This window comes from Lagenorhynchus albirostris, chromosome 9 (assembly GCF_949774975.1).
Source record: "Lagenorhynchus albirostris chromosome 9, mLagAlb1.1, whole genome shotgun sequence".
Taxonomy (NCBI): domain Eukaryota; kingdom Metazoa; phylum Chordata; class Mammalia; order Artiodactyla; family Delphinidae; genus Lagenorhynchus; species Lagenorhynchus albirostris.
Window position 1 is genome coordinate 10,604,932 of NC_083103.1, and position 9,943 is coordinate 10,614,874.

At 36.9% G+C, this 9,943-nt stretch overlaps 1 protein-coding gene across 1 annotated transcript; it reads right to left on the minus strand.

The window, feature by feature from the left end:
• Positions 1-326: 326 nt before the first annotated feature.
• On the minus strand, positions 327-9,055 carry LOC132526136 (oocyte-secreted protein 2-like). The gene is made up of 4 exons (XM_060160010.1): positions 8,992-9,055; positions 3,366-3,544; positions 2,231-2,334; positions 327-531 (listed from the first exon to the last, which is right to left on the minus strand). Exons 1-4 carry the CDS (start codon positions 9,053-9,055, stop codon positions 327-329), a joined length of 552 nt encoding a protein of 183 aa, XP_060015993.1.
• Positions 9,056-9,943: the final 888 nt, after the last annotated feature.

Sequence of the window (9,943 nt, forward strand, 5' to 3'; positions counted from 1 at the left end):
GGAGTTAATATGTTAAATTTTAGTCTCTAGCACATTTACATACATATCTCTATCTTTCTATTCTTCAAAAAACTGTATTTAGAAAATATTTATTGGAGGTTTGTATCAATTAAATCCTGTTGTCATTGAAGACCTATTTCTGAATCTACTCTATAGAACTAAAAATAAAATTTAATGGGTAATAGGATTATCTGATAGTCAACATTAAATTAATAAGACATATCCCTAATAAATAAAAGTATCTAAAAATTCACCTTCGCTGAATCAGGACCTTCACTGAATTAGGGGTTTTAGGGATCAGATACCTAAAGAAAGGTTTACAGCAATTATTTGTGTATAAAACCATTGTTTTTCCAACAAAATTCATGAGCCCAATTTCCAAGTTTCAATTTCTCTGTAAACATGGAGTCAGTTTGACTAGAATTTAATAATCCTAACTCTTCTGCTGTTGTCTCAAAATCAGGAATAAAGGGACTGGGATCCAGTTTTATTTCATTATCTGTAGAAACTGGTGTAAGCCACACTGATTTCCTAAAGAGAAGAGAAACAAAAGGCAGATAGGGTTGGCATACTTGTTACCAGGTCTTTCTGAATCTAAATTTGGGGCCAAGCTATTTTATTTTTTACCACTGTTTAACATCATGATCATTTTCTATATGGTTATTTCGGGGTACCTGCACCCTCTGGATAATAGATGATTTGTAATACTTGTCTTAGTAGAGTACCAAAGCACCCAGTAAAACAGACTTAGACAAATGGATCCTAAGAACAGTAGAAGTTGTCAAAAGCTTAATGTGACCCAGTATACTGGTGACAGAGGTGTGTTGTGTGTGTGTTTTGTGTGCGTGTGTGTGTGTGTGTGTGTGTGTGTGTACAGCAGTAAAGCTCATGGACCAAAAACCTAATCATATACCTTTGTTGGCCTAGTCTTCATTTTTAAGAAAGATAGCTGCAAATAATATAATAATATTACAATCAAAATAGAAATGCCTTAGTTATCACTCTTAATCTGGTAGCCTATGGAGAAGCAATAGCCCGAGGGGATTAGGTTAGAACTTTTTACATTACTCTAAGCACTGGCCAGTATATAGGAATGAAAGTGTATGTGTGAGTGAGTGTGTGTGTGTGTGTGTGTATGTATGTGTGTCTCTGTGTGTGTATGTTTGTGTGTGTGTATGTGAGTATGTGTGTGTGTGTGTGTGTGTGTGTATGTATGTGTGTATGTGTCTCTGTGTGTATCTCTGTGAGTATGTGTGTGTGTGTGTACACAGAATCAACTGTTAATTTCTATTTAGGGGTCAGCTACTCCCCAGAGTATCACTGAGTCTCTCAGCCTTGGTCTTTCCTTAAAATAAGTTGAAGGGAAGGTCAAGAGTACTCAACAATGTGGTTGTAGTTGATGCCACTGAATTATTCCCTTAAAAATGGTAAATTTTCTCTTATGTATATTTTACAACAATTAAAAATACCAATTCTCCCTCACCCCCCAAAAAGGGACTCTGATGATGTTAAAAGATACTGCACATTTGCTCTGAGCTCAAAATTCTTTTTTCATGTCAGCTACTTCCATATATTAAACAGGGATAAAATGTTTCCTTGTGGTTTTCAGGTGGTTTCTAAGATTTTTCACTCAGATTTATAACACTCAGGGTAAATATTTCAGTGTCATGGTGAAAGTGTATCAGGAAATACTATTCCACTTGGTGTCAAAGTTCACGTGGAGTCCTTTTGGGATTCAGCTTCTTGGTTCCACAGAACTGCAAACAAACTGCATTTAATGATCGGCTGATAAGCCTTTCCTTTCCTGTATGTCCATGAGTTAGTATTAAAATGAAGAATTGGTTTTCTCTTAACTTTTTAGTCATTTACTCTAACATGGAATTGAACCATAAAATACATTAGAAAAAGAGTATTACGAAGGAGAAAACACTGAAAGGTAATATCATGTTTGATTCTTCCACTTACTAAGGTGACTGAGGATTTGCTTTAAAGTTCAGTTACTGTAAAATAACCTAGTTACACAAGATTATATAATGTTTTTATTCTAAAATGAATATTTTAAAATTAAAAAGTACTCAACATATTTTTAAATGCTAATTTGGTGTTCATTTGGACTTATGCTTATGAGCGAGTCATGTTATAGCCTCTAACATCTACACTTCTGTAGAAGCACATGGTAAGTAAAGGTGAAACTAACATATTCAAAAGGAGTATGGTCTATTGGACTCACCTAGAGGCAGAACATTCCAAAGGGATTTTCTGATGGTCACAATGTATATTCCTAGGGTTAAAGTACACCTCTGTTTGAAAAAGGAGAGTATCCTCTGAAACAACCTAGGAGAGCACAAAGGTTAAGTAGAAGATATTTCTAGTAACAAAGGGGGCATGTACACATTTGAATAGGAAGTAGAAAACATTCAAGGTCTCAGAAATGGCTACTGTCACTTTCAGGTACATACAAAGATCTGACAACCCACTGGGACAGAAGAGGAGTGTTATCTGTAAGAATGAACTTAAAGTACCTGGAAAAAAATCTTAACAGTACATAGGAGCAAACTGAAACTGTTACTCAGAGCTATCTTTATCATGCATTAACAAAAGGTTTTCAGTAGTTCTTCTGAGAAGGATGATTTGGAGATCAAATAACAGAGTGGTTTAAAACACAAGCTTTGGAGGGGAATCCTCCTGTTTGGGCATCTAAACTACCACCAACTGGCTGTGCATCCCTGGGCAAATTATTAAAGCACCTTCTGAAGTTCTAGCTCCCTCATTTCTAAAATAAAGACAACATCTAATTCATAGGTGACAGTTTAAATAGGCATTGACCCCAAATACTTTTATAGTATGAATATAAATTGTTTAAATTTGGGAATCTATGAAAAGATAACACCCCAAGATAACAACACAGTTTTAAGATTTGTGCCTGGCAAAATAACTGACAGAGATTTTATTCCAGTAAAAATCTAGTCCCCACAGAGGCACACATCCTGAAAGATGTGTTGAATATAAAATACCTTCCCAGAATTGGTGACCTCTCACATTAGGAACATTGAATGGAATTCAAAACTATCTCCTGAGCTTTAGTGAAATACGACAGAAGCCTAAAGACAACTTAAAATCAGTTCACTAACGAGTCTGGAAATCTGTGCTTTAAGTCTTATGCACAAAGAGGACTCAATATTCAGTGACCGAGTACGGAACTGTGTTGTCGCCTATCCATAAATTACTCTAACTAGAAGCAAAATTTGTTCTTAAACAACAAAAAACACCAGGACAATAATTTTAGCACCAGGCATAAAATTGTGAAAAAATATCTAGGTTTGTTTTTTGGTTTTGTTTTTTTAACAGATAATCATTATTCTTACCTTTGTCCTGATCCCACAGTCATGCACAGGGTATATAAAGTCATAGGCATATGTTTGTATCCGAGTCACAGGGCAACCCGATCCCAGATATAATTCATCAGCAAATATATACAAATTGCTGCTGTTTGCACATGGGCTTACAGAGACCATCAGCCAGTCCATAGAACAACTTATTTTCACTGCGGAAAGAATCATATGAGAAAAGGTCAGATGTGTATTTATCTTAAGGGGGAGCTCAAAGAACATCCAGCTACGCCCTTTGGGATAAAAGATATTCCTTTCTCTGGCAAAGGTCATCACAGCTTAAAGAACAGCATATAGGGGGTTTTCATATTACCACTACTTTCCAAAATATCTGCATAATTATGGCCTCCAATAAGTAAATTTCAGTTCTTTCACAGGGAAAAAATTCAATACACAAGAACATCATTATCTTTTAGCCCCCTGCCTCCTCTTAAAGAAATTAGATTCCAAAGAGCATGATATAGTTAGGACTACACAGAAGGGACAGAGTAAACTGCAGTACATTAGAAGAGTGATGTATTCTCTGTAATACTTTTCAAAGAGGGAAAAGGAGGAAAGTTGGTATGGTAGAATTCGTATCTAGAGCAACCAGAACCAGAAGCAATCATAGCCACAAGAGGAAATAGTCTGAAGAGAGAAAATCTACTGTCTGGGATGGAAGTTTTATGAAAATTTTAACATAAAACCCTTTACATTGAGCATCTTCAGTAAGTCATAATAGTCACTATTTCTAATTGAGTCATTTTCCCTTTGGAAATGAAGTGTACTGGATTCTGACTTAGTGTGCTAGACAGTCATTAACCAGAGGTTCTCAGGGGATGACCAGAGTTAAATTTCATAGGTCCTTCTATTGTTCAGAAGGAAAGTAAAGATTTATTAGCTTTAGTATTTAAAGATGCATGATAAGTAGTCGGGGGGGGGGGGGTGTGGTTGTGGAACCTAATAAACTAGATGGTAAAACTTCCAAATTGGAGAAGAACAAAATAGAATGAAGGACAAAAAATAAGCAAATTTCAAACAACATAGAAGGAGGCAAAAAAGGAAAAGGTAAAAAGACAAAAAAACAAATCAAAAAAGACAAAAGCAGTAAGATGGTTGCAATAAATTACAAAGTATAGGACTCCCCTGGTGGTGCAGTCTTTAAGAATCCGCCTGCCAATGCAGGGGACACGGGTTCAAGCCCTGGTCTGGGAGGATCCTACATGCGGCGGAGCAATTAAGCCCGTGTGCCACAACTACTGAGCCTGCGCTCTAGAGCCAGCGAGCCACAACTACTGAAGCCTGCGTGCCTAGAGCCCGTGCTCCGCAGCAAGAGAAGCCCCAGCAATGAGAAGTCCGTGCACCACAGCAAAAAGTAGCCCCCGCTTGCCGCAGCTAGAGAGGACCCGTGCACAGCAATGAAGACCCAACGCAGCCAAAAATAAATAAAATTTAAATAAATAAATTACAAGTATACTAGCAATAATGTAAATGAACAAATGTTCAAATGTAAATGAAACATATTGTTAAAAAAAATGAACAAAATACTCCAGGCCAAATCACCAACAGAAGAATGATGAAATAAATTGAAATGCATTTATATAATCAAATTCCATACAACGTGGAAAATAAATTATAGTTATACCTATAAACATATAAATCTAAAAACAATTATGAGAAAGAAGCAAGTCACAATATACACCTTATATATCTATTGACACAAATGAGAAATAAACACTTTTCAAAAGCTTTTTTTCCAAGCAAACAGACTATTCTTAGATATCCAGTATATATCCTATATTTATTAAGGTATTAGAATCATAACCCAAAACATGATTCTTGACCTCATCTGATACAGCCTCTTCGTGTTTTACAAAAGCTAGAGTAACAGGGTTTAAAGCTTATCTTATTTTGACATTAATATAAGCAACTGTAATACAACCTATCATCAAAGCTAGAATACTTTGAACATGGATTTTATTTATTAATTTTCTTTATATTCCCAGTGAAACAGAACACAGATACATATATATATTTGAATCACAGCCCTTGCCGATGGTAGTACCTGCACGCAGGACTTCTAGATGAACAGAAATTGCAGAATTTCTACTTTAAGAAAGGAAGGACAGGAGAGTGACAGCCTGGCTGGTAATCTCCCCTTTAGGAAGACAGAGTTCTTGCTGCTGGCCGGACGGGGTTTGAATTCTGCAGACACACCTTTATTAGCTTAAAAGAAACTGGTAGACTGCAATACAATATATTCATGAGTCAGTGGAGTCCACCAAAAGCAAAGATTAACAGTCAGCTTGAATATAAGTTCTGCCAATTAGACTGATTGTACTTGGAGCCTCAGGCCAAGATGTAAACCGGGCTGAAATGGTTAAGTTCACTCCAGGGGGCAATTCTACCGGGTAACTGGAACTTAAGCTACAATGGGTTGGGTTGACATTTAAGACAAATTTCCTAGACTCTCATTGGTCTCCTTAGTTACTACATATGTTCTGAATATAGCCACAACCAAAGCATTTGCACATCAATTCTCTTTGGAACCTAACAAAACCCAGAAAGTAAACAAAGGTAGTCTCCTCTTGTTCCACAAATAAGTAGTTCAGTCACTGCCGAAGGCTGATCAATGCCTCCACTCCCCCACCAGCATGTCTTTAAAGGCAGAAGGAAAAAATGAAACAGCAAAGCAGCAATAGGAGTTTGACTCAGGTACGATGATAACTAGCTATCATCTCCTACAGGAAGAATATAAGGTGGTGAGTAAATTGGTAAGGGGTTCCAAGTCTAAAGCCTTACTTAACAGCTGCATTTACAGGATATCTGGTGAATGAGTACGTGGTCAGAAAAATTATTAGGAGGCAAGATTTTCTTCCTAATGCAATTTAGATAACTTGTCACTGATGCCAGTCTTGATAGTACATTATGTGCCAAACATTATAATTGGAGTTTATATCTCATCTAAAAATTAATTATTGGTACATGTGCTCTAAGACACAAATCATAATCATAATTGACTTTGACCGTATACTCTTCACAGATTTACTTAGTAAACTCTTCCTCTATGGTAACTATAGAAATGCTAAGAATCAGATAATTTTTCCACAGCAAGAACTCATTAAATTCTTTCCCTATAGATGAATCTTAGTTTAGGAATTGACAACAGGTGGTCATTGGAAGAAATAAACAAGTGTCTTTAAAAATGACCATCTGATATATGTAGCTGAAAGAAACAAAGACACGAATATGAAAAGCTACGTGCACCTCAATGTTCACGGTAGCATTATTTACAATTGCCCAAATAAGGAAGCAACCTAAGCATCCATCAGCAGATGAATGGATATAGAAGATGTGGGGTGTATATATATATATATATATACACACACAGTAGAACACCACTCAGCCAGAAAAAAGAATGAAATCTTGCCATTTGCAGCAACATGGATGGACTTGGAGGGCACTATGCTAAGTGAGATAAGTCAGACAGAGAAAGACAAATACTGCATGATATCATTTATGTGGAAGCTAAAAAATACAATGAACTATAGTGAGTATAACAAAAAAGAAACAGACCCACAGATATAGAGAACAAGTTAGTGATTAACTTGTTGATTAACTCCCCTTGATTAACTTGATTAACTTGTTGATTAACTCCCCTTGATTAACTTGATTAACTCCCCTTGGTGGGGAGGGGGGCATATAGGGGTGAGCAAGTGGAAGGTACAAACCATTGGGTGTAAGATAGGCTACAAGGATGTATTGTACAATATGGGGAATATAACCAACATTTTGTAATAACTATAAATGGAGTATAACCTTTTAAAATTATAAAAAAATAAAACTTTTAAAAAATGACCATCTGCCATCAGTAGTTTAGTATCTCAAACTTCTCTCGAATAAGCCTAACATGACTGTAAGTCAGCTGGTCATGTGTCAGATAGTCATTTACTATCTTCTTTCCTATGTGACAGTGCTCATTTACATATCCATTGCAAAGTAGTAAACTAAGATCACACAGCGAAAATAGCTAGTCATTCAAATCTTGACGAGGAAAGTTCCCAAACCAGTCACAGAGACCTAGTAGGCCTTGGAGGACATCCAGGATTCTCTTAAACACTTTGGAAAATCTGAATCTTCCCAGCATGAAGAAATAGTTCTACGATTAATGAGCGAGATACCTCCAGCACATTTGAGCCTGGAAGTTCTTGGTTTTTAAGGATACATCATCAAGAAAGTAAGAAAATATAGGGAGATGTTTAAGACAAAAGTAGGCTTTGGAGAAGGCAGGTGTTCTACATCAGTGATTGTAACCTCCAAGTCACCTCTCTCCACCTGTTCAAAATATTGTTCTAACATCAGCTAGATAAGATTACTAGGGAAATCCTTCCTAAATGAATAAAGGTTCCAACAACTGGATTAAGATAGATTCAAAAGGGTAAGTGGATATGGACATACAGGAAGTCCATGCTTCTGGCTTCACTACTTCTTGTTCATACTTGTTTTAGGGTCAAGTTTCAGTTTGACATTCTGAGTTTGTGTCTCAAGTAGCTGAGAAATGGTTTGAGAAAAAGCCTGAGGAACATGCACAGCTGTGCATACACTAACTGCGGTAGAACCTTCCTTACACCCAAGCATCATGTACCATAGCCAGGCCTGAACACCCTACTCCCCCCTCCCAGATAACTGGAATTCTTCTCCGACTCGCAGGTCACTGCCCTTTCTCCACATGTATGGAATTAAATGATTGGAATTACTGAAATGCCAATAATTAACTGCCGCAGGGTGAGCTGCAGTAACCTAGGCATTCTGAAAGATTCATCTTAGGTAAAATGGAAAGATCAGAAACTAAATGTGGCTCTTGTTCAGAAAGGGCTTATAGGCCAAATGGGTAAGAAATTCACATATCATTTCCCCAAAAAAGACCCCACTTCAAGCAGAAGGAAACAGGAACATCAAGTGACTTTTAAAAAAACTTAGAGAACACAAAAAGTAATATTGAAATGCTGCCTTGGAGTAGTTGAAATTTAGTCTGGGCTTGAAGCTGGGAAGCATCTGGATAACACAAAAAAAGTGGAGAATACTCCAGGTATCATAGAAAAGATATTGAGTCAATTTATAGACAGACCAGACACTGATTTAGCTTTATCCTATTGGCTTTGCAGAACTGCTGATGAATTTAACATGAGTGAAGGCCAGATAGAATTTTAAAAAGAACAAAAGAGCAGTATCATCATCAAGGGGAAATACGAAGGGCCTGGAAGGAGGAAGGTCAGTAAAGATACAATCAAATATCTTACAATACCACCAAGTACTGGTAATTGGCAGTGAGTTCAAAAGGGCAGCCTAAAACATAGAGCTGAGGACTATTTCTGAAGAATCTCTGCAAATGAGGATTCTGATAGAAGATCATAACATAGAAGAAAGAAACATCTCAGACATTTAGGCAGAAAGTTAAAATGTGTCCTCAATATAAAGACTCAAGTCCAGTTGGCCTGAAAGTCCTTCTTTTCTAGCAAATGGTAAGATCAGATCTCCGGTAGGGAGTAGAGCACCTGCTTGGAAGGATGAATAGCAGTCATTCTGAGTAACCCTGCAAGGAAGCATTCTCTAATTCATTTACCGTTGATGTTCTCAGCGCAAGGCCAAATCAAGGCAGCAAGGAGAATCAAGATTTCTGAAGCCATAGAGACCTCCATGTGAGCACACCCCCAGCCCAGGACTCCTTGGGACACAGGAAGCGGTAACAGCTTAAGTGATTTTATAATGGCATCCCATGCTCAGCTGCCTTCATTTTGCTACTTAGTTAGATCCCCCACGGGGTGGTTTCCACAGTGTCAACCAGCTAAAACCTGAGGCTCTCCTGATTACCCCAACCCCCATGCTCAAAGAGGCCCATCAGGTGAAAAGTGCTAATTGATGACTGTGTGTGCCTGAGGCCTGTTAAAATCATCTGAGAAGCTGGCAAGGCACACACTTCCAAAAACACTAAAGCATAGAAAACTCTTTTTCACTAGGTAATTTTCAGGTGTCATCTAATATGCTGAATAACCTAAATCGTATATATTTGAAATCAAAAGACTATTATTTCTTAATTTCTACGGGTTTGGCTGTGGAAGAATCAGCAGCAGAGATGATAAAGTGACTTTAATCCCTGAGACAGAGACCTAAAGAAAAACCGTCTTTCTTGACCTCAAGAAAATCCACAAATTCTTCTCTGTTAATTCTTCCATAAATTGTTCTATTTACTCTAGTCGGGTCAAGCCTTGAAATTATTTGCTTATAACACAAGATATACACACACACAATATCATAAGGGTAAATATATATATATATATTTGTCCTCATGTTTTATATACATATGTATATATAATTTTATATATAATCAACATAAATTCATTTTAATAGTTGGAATAAAAGTTCCAGCTAAAGGTTTTTCTTGTTTTTGCTAAAATGTCAATCGTGACATTTTTAGTTTTAAAGTGAACTTGGAAATCAAGTCTCACAGTAAATAAACTTCAAAGAATCAGAGTCGAAGGCCTATCGTTGTTTTTAGTGACATCTGAATGATATTT